At 41.0% G+C, this 16,961-nt stretch overlaps 1 protein-coding gene across 2 annotated transcripts in view; it reads right to left on the bottom strand.

Annotated features, from left to right (window-relative positions):
* The window catches only part of BLTP3A (bridge-like lipid transfer protein family member 3A), a 71,558-nt gene extending 70,289 nt beyond the window's left edge, over positions 1-1,269 (bottom strand). The window contains exon 1 of one of the 2 annotated variants that reach the window (XM_008522724.2): positions 928-1,269. In XM_008522724.2, the coding sequence (XP_008520946.1) occupies positions 928-971 (44 nt within the window). In that variant the 5' untranslated portion in view covers positions 972-1,269. The remainder of the gene's footprint in view (positions 1-927) is intronic. The other variant, XM_008522723.2, reaches the window with a different exon arrangement.
* Positions 1,270-16,961: the final 15,692 nt, after the last annotated feature.

Genomic DNA, 16,961 nt, shown 5'->3' with positions numbered 1-16,961 from the left:
CCACCCGTCTCCGGCCCAAATTACCGAGCGACAGAACCTTGCTTAATAAATGCCTGCGAAGCACAAGTGGACGTTGTTAGCTCTTTTCACAGGCTGTCAAAAACCCTCCACATCCTAAAGAGAGGGTTGTTGAAACTTTACGCCCGACTCTCCTGGCCCTTCTCCGTTTAGTCTGTGTAATGAGAAGAGAAGCAAAGGAGGGCGAAAGGAGCTCAGAGGACCGTCCTGGGTGCAGGGACTGTATCGTTTTCAAGGGTGATGCAACAGGGTCAGACAAGACGATGAAAGAGGAGCTGGGAGCTGCTGGGAAGGAGAAAACCAGTGTGGGAGCTGGAAATCGGAGTGGAAAACGGGTGACGAAGGACTGGGTGCCAGGGTTATTTAGAACGGGCTGGGGGACAGTCTCGTCCGGAGCAGCAGAGGAAGGAGAGGCAGGCAGTGTGGCGTGGGGGGGCGGCCGAGAGGCGGGCAGGGGCCCCGAGGGAAGGGCAGCGGGCCCCGAGGCGAGAGGAAACACAGCGGGGCGAGCAGGAGAGGGTGGGACCCGAGGGGGCCTCGGAGGGAGGTCAGAGGGCACGGGGGACAGGCAGCAGAGGACGGGGTGACCTGCTCGGCGGTGTGGGGACCGAGGGCGCGGGCAGCCGGCCAGGGGATCCTCGAGGGTCGGCGAGGGTAGGAGGGCTGTTAGGGTCGGGAGGCGCGCCCCGTACCCGAGGGCCCAGGGCGAGGGAGGAACAGCAGTGACAACGGTCGGGCCAGCGGAGCGGCGACGAGGCTGTCCACCTCGACTTGAGGCGGGGGCCGCCAAGGAGTCCCGGCTCGGGCAGAAGAGAGGGAGGCCGGGCCCCGGGCACTGGGGAAGGGAGGAGGGTCGGAGCGGGGAGGAGGGGCCCCGGGACCGCTGGGGACCAGCGCGGGCGCTCTCACCGGGACAGGTGCTTCAGGATCTGCTTCTTAATGATCCCGGCCATGCCGGAGCCGAGGCCCGCGTGGAAGGCAGGCGGGCAGCTGCGGCCTCCTCAGCCGCGAAAAGGCGGTCCCTCACCTCGCGGCGCCGCGGGGACCGGATGCCGCCGCCACAGCCACCGCCATAGCGCTCCCCGGCCGTGCCCCGGCGCCCGGAGCTCCGCCACTATCCCACCCACCCGCGCGGCGCCGCGGCCGCCAGCCCAGAGCGCCTCCGAGATCGCGCGCTGCCCGCCCACCAGGCTCGCGGCGGCGGGGGTGCGCGCGGCGGCGGGGGCGCGCGTGGTGAGCGCGGGGGCGCGCGGGGGCGCGCGGGGCGAGGGGCGGGGCGCGCTGCCGCGGGCGGGCGGGGGAGCTCCGCGGCGTCTTCCGCAGGCCGGCCGCCAGCCTCTCTGGGGAGGAGACCAGAAAGGCTTCGCCTCTGAGCTCTGTGAGCTTCACGCTCCGGCCGTCGCCTTGAAGCGTCGCGGAAAGGAGGCGCGTTTGTGGGGTTTTTGCCGGGTTCGCTAGATAATTGCGCAGCTCTTGGTCCACTTCTCATTCATTTCCCCCACACATTAGCTCGTTATTTGTTGAGCGCCAACTAAGTCGACTCCAGAAATCAGTCTCGGGGGTGAAAAGTAGTCTCAAGGACCTCACAGGCCCGTAGACCTGCTGCGGTCTGCTGCTTCGTGCTAAGGAACTGAGCGAGGCCACCTCGTCATCCTCTGTGTACGCCTCTCAGCCTCTACCTGGTTAACCAACGGGCGGATGTTTGCTGGACGCAGAAGAGGTGCAACTCTTCCCAAATGGGGGCGGGGGTGAGGCAGAAGAAAATGAGTCAATGATTGTTAAAATTAACAAGGACACTACAGATCAATTTCTTCGTTTTACAAAGAAGGAAAGTAAAGTCCAGGGAAATCGTTGAATGAGCTTGTCAAGGTCACAACTACTCGTGAGACTCCTGAGTAGAACCCAAGTGTTCTGTCAGTCCAGTCCTATTTCTACTTTCTTTGGTCCGTACATTTAAAAATGTAACCCACGTGCCAGGGACATCTGTAGACCTAATGGCAAAGGTGGGAAGGTGGCAGTTTTCTGGATAAAAACCTAAGCAAAATACTCTCTGAGACAGGCTTACTGGAAATGTGCCACCAGTTAATTTTAAAATTATTCATTCTTGTGAATAGATAATGCATGCACATAATACAAAAATCAAGATAAGTTTCCCTCCCTCCTCTGACCCTGAGCCATTCGATTCCCTTCCCCAAAACAATTGTTACCTGATTTCAGAGACAGTCGAAGCATGGTGAATGGTAGATTTTAAAATAATCAACAGACTTCATGCATTCCTATGCCTATCTCTTAGTCATCGTAAGTTCAATTTTCCTCAGAGATCCCACCAAAATTACCTTTTTAAAAGGGAAGCAAGTCATCCTCAGCCTGGGTGCTCTACTACCCAATCCCCTCCAGCAGGACTGCAGAGTCTGTCATTATTTGTCCCTCTGCCCACCAGGGATCAACAGATTCTATGAAAGAGGTTTCTTGCCAGGATTATTGACCATTATGGCTCCCTCCCTACAACGGTCAGCTGCAGGAGCCTCAGGGCAATTTCTTGCATTTCATGCTTCTTTTCCCGGAGCACTCCAGCAGCTGATTAGATATCTGACATCAGCTATGTAAAACAAAACCTGCCTCATGCTCAGAGGCTCAGCATCCTTGTGAGCAATTCCTCAGTCCTGTTGAATGAGTTTTTGTTGAAAGCAAAAATTCATGCTCTAAAAAAAATGGCCTCTCCAGGGACGATGGAATAGTATTGTGTTTATCTTTCCCTGCCATGCTAAAAATGCAAGGCATATAAAAACAAAAGGAATTTTTAATTTTTAATTTTGAAATATTTTAGACTTACAAAAAAGTAACAAAAATAGTACAGAGAGTTCCCATATATCCTTCACTCAGCTTCCCCTAAGAGCCAATCCATACTTTTTTTTTGGATTTGGGGCCAATCCATACATTTTTTTTAAGTAAAACATTTTTATTTTGAGATGACTGTAGGTTAACATTCAGTTGTAAGAAATAACGCAAAGAGACCCTTGTACCTTTTCCCTAGTTCCCCCCAGTGGTATGTCATGCAAAACTTTAGGGCAATATTACAACCAGGATATTGATATACTCAGTATACAGAACATTTCTTCCTTTGTAATATGAATGCCTTTTATTTCCTTTTCTTACCTTATTGAGCTGGCTACAACTCCTGGCACTTTGTTTAATAGGACTGGTGAGAGCAGACATCCTTTCTTTGTTCCCATTTTAGGAGGAAAGCATTCAGTCTTTCATCACTAAGTATAATGTTCATTGTAGATTTTTTTGTGGATGCTCTTTATGAAGTTGAGGAAGTTCTCTTCTATGCCTATTTTTCTAAGAGTTTTTATCAAAAGTGAATGTTTAATTTTTTCAAATGCTTTTTTTATTGAAGTAACATTGGTTTATAACACTTTATGAATTTCAGTTATATCATTATATTTCAATTTCTGTGTAGATTACATCATGTTCACTGCTCAAAGACTAATTACCATCCATCACCATACACATGTGCCCAGTCACCCTTTTCACCCTTCTCCCTTGCTGCTTTCCTTCTGGTAACCACCAATCTATTCTCTGTATCTATGTGTTTGTTTGTTGATGGTGATGTTCTTATCTTCTATTTATGAGTGAGATCATATGGTACTTGATTTTCTCCCTCTTACTCATTTTGCTTAGCATAATACTCTCAAGGTCCATCCATATTGTCACAAATGGCAAAAGCCATCTTTTTTATAGCTGAGTAGTATTCCATTGTGTATGTATACCACATCTTCTTTATCATTTTGTCCCTTGAAGGGCTTGTCTTCCAAGTCTTGACTTGGCTATTGTGTCTATTGTGTCTTGGCTATTGTGAATAATGCCTCAGTGAACACAGGGGTGCATATATCTTTATGCATTTGTGTTTTCATGTTCTTGGGATAAATACCCAGCAGTAGAATTGTATGCTAGTTGTGGATCATATGGTATTTCTATTCTTAATTTTTTGAGGAATCTCCATTCTGTTTTCCATAGTGGCTGTACCAGTTTGCACTCCCAACAAGTATATAAGAGTTCCCTTTTCTCCATAGCCTCTCCAACACTTATTTCTTGTTAATTATAGCCATTCTGATGGACATGAGGTGAAATCTTATGGTAGTTTTGATTTGCATTTCCCTAATAATTAGTGATGTTGAACATCTTTTCACGTGCCTGTTGGCCATCTGTATATCTTCTTTGGAAAAATGTCTGTTCAGATCTTTTGCCCATTTTTTGAGTTGTTTGTTTTTTCATTGTTGAGATGTTTGAATTATGTATATATTTTGGATATTAACCCCTATCAGATATACGGTTTGCAAATATCTTCTCCCAATTGTTAGGTTGTCTTTTCGTTTTATTGATGGTTTCCTTTGCTGTGCAGAAGCTTTTTAGTTTGATGTAGTCCCATTTGTTTATTTTTTCTATTGTTTCCCTTGCCTGGTCAGACATGGTATTTGAAAATATGCTGCTAAGACTCATGTCAAAGAGCATATTGCCTATGTTTTCTTCCAGAAGTTTTATGGTTTCAGGTCTTACACTCAAGTCTTTAATCCTTTTGAGTTAATTTTTGTGTATGGTGTAAGATAGCGGTCTACTTTCATTCTTTTGTGTGTGGCTGTCCAGTTTTCCCAACACCATTTATTGAAGAGACTTTCCTTTCTCCATTGTACATTCTTGGCTCCCTTGTCAAAAATTAGCTGTCTATAGATGTGTGGGTTTATTTCTGGGCTCTCGATTCTGTTCCATTGATCTGTGTGTCTGTTTTTGTGCCAGTACCATGCTGTTTTGATTACTATAGCTTTGTAGTATATTTTGACATCAGGGAGTGTGATACCTCCAGCTTCGTTGTTTTTTCTCAAGATTCCTTTGGCTATTTGGGGTCTTTTGTTGTTCCATATAATTTTAGGATCCTTTCTTCTATTGCTGTGAAAAGTGTCGTTGGAACTTTGATAGGGATTGCATTGAATCTGTAGATTGCTTAAGGAAGTATGGACATTCTAACTATGTTAATTCTTCCAATCCAACAGCATGGAATATCTTTCTATTTCTTTGTGTCTTCTTCAATTTCTTTCAACAATGTTTTATAATTTTCAGTGTACAAGTCTTTCACCTCTTTGGTTAAATTTATTCCTAGGTTGCAATCATAAATAGGATTAAAGTCTTAATTTCTCTTTCTGGTACTTCATTGTTAGTGTTTAGAAGTGCAACTGATTTTTGTATGTTGATTTTGTATCCCACAACTTTACTGTATTCATTTATTATTTCTAAAAGTTTTTTGGTGGATTCTGTACGGTTTTCTATACATAAAATCATGTCATCTGCAAATAGTGATGGTTTCACTTCTTCCTTTTCAATTTGGATCCCTTTTATTTCTTTTTCTTGTCTGATTGTTCTGGCTAGGACTTCCAATAAGATGTTAAATAAGAATGATGAAAGTGGGCATCCCTGTCTGGTTCCTGTTCTTAGAGGGATAGATTTCAGTTTTTCTCTGTTGAGTATATTTGCTATGGGTTTGTCATATATGGCCTTTATTATGTTGAGGTACTTCCCTTCTATAGCCATTTTTTTCAGAGTTTTTATCATAAATGAAGGCTGTATCTTGTCAAATGCTTTCTCTGCATCTATTGAGATGATCATGTGATTTTTATTCTTCATTTGGTTAATGTGGTGTATCATATTGATTGATTTGTGGATGTTGAACCATCCCTGCATCCCAGGAATAAATCCCATGTGATCATGGTGTATGATCTTTTTAATGTATTGTTGTATTTGATTTGCTAGTATTTTGTTGAGGATTTTTGCATCGATGTTCATCAGTGATATTGGCCTGAAATTTTCTTTTTTTCTGTTCTCCTTTTCTGGTTTTGGTATCAGGGTAATGTTGGCCTCATAGAATGAGTTAGGAAGCTTCCCTTCCTCTTCAATTTTTTGGAAGAGATTGAGGATAGGCATTAAAGTCTTCTTTGAATGTCTGGTAGAATTCACCAGGGAAGCTGTCTGGTCCTGGACTTTTATTTTTGGGGAGGTTTTTGATTAATGTTTTCATCTTCTTACTGGTGATTGGTCTATTCAAATTCTTTATTTCTTCTTGATTCAGTTTTGGAGGGTTATATGATTCTAAGAATTTATCCATTTCTTCTAGATTATCCAATTTGTTGGGATATAGCTTTTCATTGTATTCTTTTACGATCTTTTATATTTCTGAGGTGTACATTGTAATTTCTCCTCTTTCATTTCTGATTTTATTTATTTGAGCCTTCTCTCCTTTTTTCTTGGTGAGTCTAGCTAAAGGTTTGTCAAATTTGTTTGTCTTTTCAAAGAACCAGCTCTTAGTTTCATTGATTTTTTTCTTTTGTGTTTTTAGTCTCTATTTCATTTATTTTTCTTGTCTTTTCTTTTCTTTTTTGGCAAGGAAGATTGGCCCTGAGCTAACATCTGTTGCTAATCTTCTCTTTTTGCTTGAGGAAGACTATGCTGAGCTAACATCCATGCCAAATGCCTCTATTTTGTATGTGGGACGCCACCATAGCATGGCTTGATGAGCAGTTTGTAGGTCTGTACCTGGGATCCTGTGAACCCCAGGCCACTGAAGAGGAGCTGCATGAACTTAACCACTATGCCACCAGGCTGGCCGCTTGATGGCTTTCTTTAGTATTATGTTTAGGTTCCTTTCTCTTAATGTGTTGTGTATTTTACTATAGGTTTCTGGTTTGCGATTACCATGAGGTTCATATATAATAACCTACATATATAGCAATCCATATTAACTTGATGGTCTCTTAAGTTTGACCTCTTGCTAAAAGCTCTATTCTTTTACTCCCCTCCTCCAACATTTTATGTTTTTGATATCATATTTAATTTCTTTTTCATGCCTGTGTATCCATTACCTTCTTATCACGGAAACAGATAATTTTAGTACTTTCATCTTTTGACCTTCATATTAGCTTCATAGGTGGTTGATATGCTACTTTTACTGTCTATTTGCCTTTACCAGTGGTTTACTGTTTTGGGGGGGGGGGGTTGATAATTTTCTTATTCCTATTTGTAGTCTTTTGTTTTCCACTTAAATAAGTCCCTTTAGCATTTCTTGTAAGGCTGGTTTATTGGTGATCAACTCCTTTAGTTTTTGCTTGTCTGGAAAACTCTTTATCTCCCCTTCCATTCTGAATGATAACCTTACTGGGTAGAGAATTCTTGGCTGTAGGTTCTTCCCTTTCAGCATTTTAAATATATCATGCCACTCCCTTCTAGCCTTAAGTTTTCTGCTGAGAAGTCAGTTGATAGCCTTACGGGATTTCCTGTGTATGTAACTTGTTGCCTTTCTCTTGCAGCTTTTAGGATTCTCTATCTTTAATTCTTGACCTTTTAATTATAATGTGTCTTGGTGTGGGCCTCTTTGGGTTCACCTTGTTTGGTGCTATGCTTCCTGAACCTGGAGGTCTGTTTCCTTGCTTAGATTTTTTTGTGGATGCTCTTTATCAAGGTGAGTAAGTTCTCGTCTATGCCTATTTTCCTGAGAGTTTTTATCAAGAATAAATGTTTAATATTTTCAAATGCTTTTTCTGCACTGAATGCTATGTTCATGCGATTTTTCTTTAGCCTGTTTAACATGGTGGATTATACTGACTAATCTTCAAATACTGAACCAGCCTGCCTCCCTGGAATAAACCTCATTTGGACATGGTGTATAATTTCTTTCATATACTGCTGAATTCTATTTGTTAATATTTGGTTAAGAATTTATATATATTTCTTTGATGGCTAATGATATTGAGCATCTTTTCATGTGCATATGGACCATTTATCTATCTTCTTTGGAGAAGAGAAATGTCTATTTTGATACCTTGTCCATTTTTAAATTGGGTCGTCTTTTCATTATTGAGTTGTAATAGCTCTTTTTATATTCTAGCTACAAGTCCCTTATCAGATATATTATTTGCAAAAATTTTCTCCTATTCTGTGAGTTGTCTTTTTATTTTCCTGATGATGTCCTTTGAAGTGCAAAAATTTTTAATTTTGATGATATCCAGTTTATCTTTCTTTTGTTGCTGTGCTTTTGGTGTTATATCTAAGAAATCATTGCCTGATCCAAGGTCACGAAGGTTTACACCTGTGTTTTCTTCTAAAGGTTGTATAATTTTAGCTCTTACATTTAGCGCTTTGATCCATTTTGAGTTAATTTTTGTATATGGTGTGATGAAGGGGACCAACTTCATTATTTTGCATGTGTATATCTAGTTGTCTTAGCATCATTTGTTGAAAAGAATACTCTTTTCCCATTGACTTGTCTTGGTGAAAATAAATTGCCAATAAAAGTAAGGGTCTGTTTCAGAACTCTCAATTCTATTCCATTCATCTATATGTCTATCCTTACACTGGTAACACAGTGTCTTGATGCGTGTAGATTTGTAATGTCTTAAAATAAGGAATCTAGTGTTTTTTTAATGTAAACCTCTCTTTATAGCTTTTACTTGTACAGTGTTGTTGCTCTAGTTACTACATTATGTAAACGTACCTTATATAGTCCACTGGGATTGCCATTTACCAGTTCAAGTCAAGTATAGAAACTTTACCTCCCTGTATGTCCTTTTTCTCTCCTGTAGGTCTAATTATCTTAAATATTTTCTCTACATACTTTTAGAGCTACATCAATCAGGATCTGGGCTTCAACCATCAACATAATTTAGAAAAATTCATGAAAAATAAAGTCTGTGTACTTACCCATATTTTTCCTTACTGTATTCATTCTTCTTTCCTAATGTTATAAGATTGATTCACTTATCGTTTCCTTTCTATTTAAAGAATTTTTTAGCCATTCTTTTAGGGTAGGTCTGCTGGCAATAAATTCTCATTTTCTTTCATTGGAGAATGTCTTTATTTCCCATTCATTCCTGAAGCATATTTTCACTGGATATAGGATTCCGGGCTGATAGTTCTTTTTGGTTTGTTTGTTTTTCAAAGATTGGCACCTGAGTTAACAACTGTTGCCAATCTTTTTTTTTTTAATTGCTTTTTATCCCCAAATCTCCCCAGTACATAGTTGTATATTTTAGCTGTGGGTCCTTCTAGTTGTGGCATGTGGGATGCCACCTCAACATGGCCCAGTGAGCAGTGCCCTGTCCGCGCCCAGGATCCAAACCAGTGAAACCCCGGGCCACCAAAGCAGTGCGCAAGAACTTAACCACTCAGCCATGAGACCAGCCAAGACTTTCCATTTCTTCTACTTCTTTCAAGCATGTTCATAATTACTCATTTTTACAATGGCTGCTCTAAAATCTTTGTCAAATAATTCTTGCATCTCTGTCATCTTGGTGTTGACATTTATGAATTGCCTTTTTAAATTCAGTTCGAGATCTTTGGTTCCTGGTACGATGAGTGATTTTAGATTGAAACCTGTACATTTTCATATTATGTTCTGAGACTCTGGATCTTATTAAAACTCTCCATTTTGCTGGCTTTTTCTCATAACAGTGTGACAGGGGAAGGGAGAGGTGCCCTCTTGTTACTGTCAGGTAGAGAGATAAATCCAGGTTGCCCAGTTAGCCCCCTTGGACACTCAAGGGAAGGGTTCCTCATCACTGCTGGGCTAAGGTGGGAGTTCTGGCTCTCAAGTAGACCTCAACTAGTACTTCCCTAGCTGGGAACGGCAGAGTGCCTTGTTAGAGCTCCCCACAAGGCCTCCACTGACATGGGGGTGGTTTATAGCCTCATTACCACTGGGCAGTGGTGAAAGTCCTTAAGGTCCAGACTAAGCCTCTTCCGACACTACCTCAGTCAGGAGGGGGCAATGCCTTGTACTGCCAGATGGGGATGATAATCCCAGCTCTTCTCTGATACCACTCCAAGGAGGGGTTTGGGGAACGTCATCACAGCCTCATGAGGGTGGAAATCTAAGCTCCATACTTGGTCTTTGTGACATGGGTTGGAGTAGGGCCACAGTTTTATTCTGTGGTGTTTAGCTGGAGTAGAGTGGTTATTGTCTGAAAATTTTCTGTCTTGCTAAGCTGCCTCTTTTCTGGTCTTTTGGCCAAAGAAAGCAGACTTTTCTTGGGGTGGTTTTTGTCTGTTGCCCATTGGTGCTTTTTGGTTGCCAGCTTCTTCATCTCCAAGTCTGGGATGTATGAGGCAAAAAAGAAAAGGCAGAGAATTCCTTACCTTTGGGTCCCAAGTTCCCTAGCAGGTCTGCCTTCTTCTCTTTATCTTTCAGGGTCTTCTTATGTTCGGTTTATATACATATATATACACATACATACATAATTATTCATTCCAGGGTTTTACTTGTACCTAGCAGTAGGAATAGGGAAAAGTACATCTAGTCCATCTTTCTGGAAGCAGAAGTCCATACATAATTTTTAAGACTTTTTATTTTGAAATAATAGATTCACAGAAAGTTGTAAAGATAATACAGAGAAGTCCAGTGTACCCTTCACTCACCTTCCTGCAACGGTTACATCTTACATAACTATAGTACAACATAAAACCCAGGAAGTTGATATTGGGGTGTGTGTGTATAATTCTGTCATTTTATCACTTGTGTAACTACTACCACAACCAAGACAGAGAACTATTTCATCACCACAAAGATCTCCCTCATGCTACCCCTTTATAGTCATTTCCTGCTGCCCCTGCCCCCAACACCATTCCTAATCTCTGGCAACTACTAATTTGCTCATTTTGATAATTTTGTCATTTATATGGATGGAATCACGCAGTATGTGACTTTTTCCACTTAGCATACTGCCCTTGAGATCGATCCAAGTTGTATATCAATAATTCATTCTTGGGGCCAGCCCTGTGGCCAAGTGGTTAAGTTCGAGTGCTCTGCTCTAGCGGCCCAGGGTTTCGCCAGTTTGAATCCTGGACACAAACATGGCACCGTTCGTCAAGCCATGCTGAGGCGGCATCCCACATGCCACAACTAGAAGGACTCACAACTAAAAATACACAACTATGTACTGGGGGGCTTTGGGAGAAAAAGGAAAAATAAAATCTTTAAAAAATCATCATCATCATCATCATTCATTCTTTTTCATTGCTGAGTCATATTCTGCCATCCATACATTTTTAAAACACCTAGCTGAATGACTTTATTTCAGACCCAGGACTTCCCTCACCTGCTTGGCAGGATGGCCACATCTCTTAATTCATGATTAAATATTCATTTTTATAAAGTGTGCTATGTATGGAACAAAAGGACATACACAATGCCCAAAGAAAGATAAGACTATGCAAACAAGAAAAGGTAATTTTATAGAAAACTTAAGAGCAAGAGGGTTGAGTAGCAAAGATATGTTCTGTCTATAAGGATTCTTGAAAGTAGTTTCTAGTTTGTGCTAGCTATGACTTTTAAAAACAACTTTCTTGAGGGATGACTGACATACAACAAAGTGCACATATTTAAAGTGTACAATTTTGAGTTTTGACATGTATACACACCTGGGTGAAATCATCACAACTGAGACGATGAACATCTCCATCATTCTCAATGGTTCTGGCTGTTTTGAGCTCCACTGGTATCCCTGCTGTTTCTCCAAAATAGTAAGTAGACTTCCACTTCAGGGTCTAGAAAGCCTGTCCCTAGACATCTGTACCACACCATCACTTCCTTCATTTCTTTCCCGCAGAGTCATTCCTGATCTGTCACTCCCTATGCCCCTCACATGCTTTATTTTTCTTCATGGCATGTACCACCCAACATTGGTATTTTTTATTTGTTTATTGTCTGACTTCCTCTTTAGAATGTAAGCTCCATCAGAAGAGTGGCTTTGTTTTATTACTGTGTTCCCATCACTAAGAACAGTGTCCAAACTCAGAGCAATATTAACAGAATGGCAGACCTGAGGCGTTTTTCTAAGAGGATGAGTTCAACAATATTACTCTCCTCCTTGAGCGTCTCTTTGTATCAGTCAGGTTAGGTTTAGCTGCATACAGGAGAAAACTCAAAATAATGCATAACTTTGATTAAAAAAAGATGTTTATTTCTCTTTCACATAAAAGAAGTCTAAGGGCCAGAATGGTGGCACAGTGGTTAAGTTCACGCACTCCGCTTCGGCAGCCAGGTGTTCATGGGTTCAGATCCTACATACAGACCTAGCACTGCTCATCAAGCCACATTGTGGCAGCATCCCACATAAAATAGAAGAAGACTGGCACAGACGTCAGCTCAGCAACAATCTTCCTCAAAAAAAAAAAAGAACTCTAAGGTAGGCAGTACACAGCAGCTCTTCAATCACGAGGGACCTAAGTTCCTTCTATCTTGCCACCATCCTTACTTGCTAATTTGTGGTCTAAGATGTTGCTTACATTTCAAACATCATATCCACATTCCTGTCAATAGGAAAGAAAAAGGACAGAAAATTGCCATATGGCCTTACCTAGCTACAAGCTATGGGAAATGGGCTATTCATTGTAGATGGCCATGGACCCAGATAAAAATTAAGGGTTGTTATTATCACAGACAGTTATAGACACTGAGGTGGGCAATTAGTAATGTCTGCCTGCCACTCCAGGCTCTACTGCATTACTCTTCTTTTTGTCCCTCTTTACATGCTTCACTCTATCAACAGAGGCCATAAAAGGGATGAAAAGGGGGAAAATGTAGCATTTGAGTATAGAGGTAAAATTCTTTGTCCTTTTACTTCTCTATTTTTTCAACAACCATTGCCCAAAAGTACTAGGATGTAATGTACAGGCAAAGAAAATAGGGGAAGGATTAGGAGACCTGTTTCTCAGGGTTGTTGTGAAAGCTGATTAAGTACTTAGAAACGGGTTTGAGATGTTGACTTCCTATGCTATGTTCAAAGTCTTATCATTAGATAAGGACATAACTCAATGGGCTTTTCTTAATTGGGAGCTGGGGAAAGATACCTATTCAAAAGGAACAAATATGGAGAAATTGGACAATCACTTTGGTGGGTGATCAAAATTACTATCACCAATGAGGGGCAGATGGACCCTGTGTGCCTGCCTACAGATGTGACAGCCTAGGGACACAACTGAGGACACGACCAGAATATAATCATGAGGAAACATCAGGCAAACTCAATGAGGAGTAAGGAACATTCTATTAAACAAAAGCTGGGGAGATTGACAGTGTCATAAAAGACAAAGAAAGGCTAAGCAATTGTTCTAGATTAAAGGAAACTAGAGAGTTGTGACCAAAAACAAAGTACACGATTCCAGAGAGGATCCTGTACAGGAAAGGGAAAAAAGTACAAGGACAATGTTGGATCAATGGACAAAAATAAAATATGGTGGGTAGATTAAATTATTGAATCAAGGTTCAAACACCTGAGCCTGACTGAGCCATCCAACCAGAATTTTCTAAGCTTGATAATTAAACCATGGTTGTGTAAGAGGATGTACTTATTCTTGGGAAATACACACGAGTCACAAGTATTTATGATAAAGGGCATGATATAAGCAACTTACTCTCAAATGGTTCAGAAAATAAAAAGAAAGGATATATTTAGAGAGAGAGAAAAAAATAATAACAAAGCAAATGAGATGAAATGCTAACAAGAGGTGATTCTGGTCAAAGGGCATATAAGTGCTCTTTGTACAGTTCTTGCAACTTCTCTAAAGTTTGAAATCCCCTCCAATCCCTAAAGAGCAAGGACAGTCAGTAAGCAACATTCAGACTGCTTTATTCCTGCGTCTGTCTGATGAACTATTCTACATGTTGTATTTGATTCTGTGCCAGAAAGTCTAACCCCTAAGCTTTCAACTGGGCAGGAAAGAAATGTTTCCAATTAGTTAATATTTATTAAGGTTTTCATGAAAAACAATATACCAGGCAAGCCTTCAGGACACCTGTGTCAGAGAAACCTAAAGTACACCAGGCTTTTCTCTTCTCTTCACCAAATGTATCTAGGATCCTCAAAGATACCATCTGACGGAGCTATGTAATCGGGACAAACACTTAATCACCACTGGACTTTTTCCATATAGGATGACCAAATTAGCCTGTGGCTCTACGCAAGGATCCCATTTCTCATGCAGCTTGGAATCAAGGGGATTGGTATTCTGACAAACCATTAAAGCCACAGCAGTGGAAATGATGACAGCTTGGACTTTGAACTCCTGATGGCTTTATCTGCTCACAGCAAAGGAAGCAAGTATGTTACCCCATCTACACTGACTTCTTCAATTCTTCACATCTAGTGGTACTCTTGTTTGTACCTATACAAACTCTCGCATTATAGTTGACTCATATTTTAGAATTAAAACCAGATGTCTACAGGCATAAATCAATAGTTTGTCGTCTTCATAGCCTCTTACAAAGGAAATGTCTTATAATCATTTTAATAATAGTTCATCCTAGAAGGAATAAAAACACAAAAAGAACCTTCTTGGAATGATTTATTCCTATTTTTGTTCATTGTAGTTAAAGCTTGTCCAACTTTTAAGTCATGGTATTGTTTTCCTTAAACTACGTAAAATACTTTCTTCAAAGACTAGAAATGTTTCTAGAATGGATATTCAACCTCAAAAACACACTTTAGAAAAAGCTTCCTTTTAGGAAGACTTGGGTTGTTCCTAACTACCTGAGGCTGTTTTAAAAACCTAAATAGCTATCTGTGGGCTTTCTGTGTATACACCTGAGCCTGACTGTGGGCTTTCTGTTTATACACCTCAGCCTGACTGAGCCATCCAACCAGAACTTGCTGAGTCTCATGTAAGCTCAGTTGGCAAGCTTTCCCCTAACAAACTCTTAGGTCTGCAGCAGGTTTTAATAACAAATCTGAGCCATAAAAGTCAGATATATAAACTATCATTTCTAAGACTTAAGTCCTTCTTAAAAAGATGTGACGCCGAGAAACTAAAAAGCAACAAGTAGTCCTGGCAAAGGCTCAGATTAGGAAGCTGACAGCTTTTACAGAGGCTGAGCATAAAGATCATCTCTTTGTCAGGATTTCTATTTCAGATCTCTTTTTTACCTAGATAAGGTTGTTTATTTGCCTAAATTAGCCCCTCTTCAAAATATTCACAAGTTTCTAAAAAAAAAAGGAAACCCACCTATTGCCATTTCAATTTCTAGCTACAAATCTTTTAAAAATTATAGACACACACATACATACAGAGTTATATTCTTGAGTAGAACAGATCCCTAAGACAGAGTTTGCCAAACCCACTAATAATCAAAATTCCCTAGGGAGCTTTCCTAAAATGCAAATTTCCTAAGCCCCACTCCAAATATATTGAGTCAAAATCTGGAATCTGGGGCCGGCCCTGTGGCAGAGCGGTTAAGTTCACATGCTCCACTGCAGTGGCCCAGGGTTTCGCTGGTTCGGATCCTGGGCGCAGACATGGCACCGCTCATCAGGCCACGCTGAGGCAGCGTCCCACGTGCCACAACTAGAAGGACCCAGAACTAAAATATACAACTATGTACTGGGGGGATTTGAGGAGAAAAAGCAGAGAGAAAAACAGAAAGATTGGCAACAGTTGTTAGCTCAGGTGCCAATCTTTAAGGAAAAAAAATAAAATAAAATCTGGAATCTTTAGTTTGAAAAAGGTCCCCCATGATTCTGATCATCAACCAGGTTGTAAACTGCTGGTTTAGGGCACCCTCTGCCATAACATCACTATAACAACAACCTCAGGTGGCAAAGGTGATTTGTCGTGTTTTTTAAACAATGATTCAAAATCCAAACGCTACAAAAAGGTGACAAGGCTTTCTCCTTCATCCCTGTCCTCTAGCCAACCATTCATCCTTCATGAGCAACCAATATTACCAGTTGCTTATCTGCCCTTCCAGAGATCCTTTAAGCATACACAGGCACATACGGATATTTCCTTTAAAAAAGGACAGCAGTGAACAATACATTGTTATGTGAATAAACTGAGGTGCAGAACAATGTGTGTCTTGGAGATCTTTCCCCATTAGTACGTAGAGCTTCCTTATTCTGTTTTAATCTGCATGGTATATCCCATTTTGTGGATATATCGTACTTAACAAATCATTCCCCTTTCACTGGATATCTATGTTATTTCCAGTCTTTTGCTGCAATGCATAATCTTGTCATTTAGCACATGTGCAAGTCTATCTAGAGGATAAATTCCTAGATGTGGAAATGCTATGTCAAAGAATATAGGTATTGTAATTCTGACAGATATTGCCAAGTTGCCCTCCCTGGAGGTTATAACAATTTTCACTCCCATTTTCAATGTGAAATAGGAGTTTAGATTTTACACTGAGCTAAACATGAACCAAAGCCAATGGTTTACTTCCTAGGTGCTTCCCTGAAAAATTCTACGTTAGCCCAGTGATATAACAATGATAGTCTGAAGACACCTTCTATACCATGGAAATCTGTATAATTTTACCATGGCTATTAGAAAGTTTTCTGGGGCCGGCCTGGTGGCGCAGCGGTTAAGTGCACACAATCCGCTTCAGCAGCCTGGGTTCACTGGTTCGGATCCTGGGTGCAGACATGGCACCGCTTGGCAAGCTGGCATGCTGTGGTAGGCGTCCCACAGATAAAGTAGAGGAAGATGGGCACGGATCTTAGCTCAGGGCCAGTCTCCCTCAGCGAAAAGAGGAGGACTGGCAGCAGTTAGCTCGGGGCTAATCTTCCTCAAAAAAAAAAGGAAAGTTTTCTGATTATTTGAAACCCAAGAAAAAGAGGAGCTGAGAGAAAGAAGAAGCTGAAGTTAAGGCAATTCTTGCCATTTTTGGCTGACATGCATTCACTGTGAAGTCTTTTTCCCTACTTCAGCATAAAAGACTTAAAATCTTTCACTTACTAGACAAAGTAGTATTCACATGAAAAATTAACCAACTGTGCTGTTTATTATTTTAATCAACAAAAGCTCTACAAGTGTGAGATTTACCCAAGTCTTGTACAAGAGAACTTTACTAAATAAAGGCAGGGTGCCCAAAGGGATCTACTCTATAGCTAAGGGAAAAGAATGTC

Source organism: Equus przewalskii, chromosome 19, assembly GCF_037783145.1.
Source record: "Equus przewalskii isolate Varuska chromosome 19, EquPr2, whole genome shotgun sequence".
NCBI classification, from domain to species: Eukaryota; Metazoa; Chordata; class Mammalia; order Perissodactyla; family Equidae; genus Equus; species Equus przewalskii.
The sequence above is the reverse complement of the archived record's forward strand: the minus strand, read 5'-3'. Positions and strand labels throughout refer to the sequence as shown.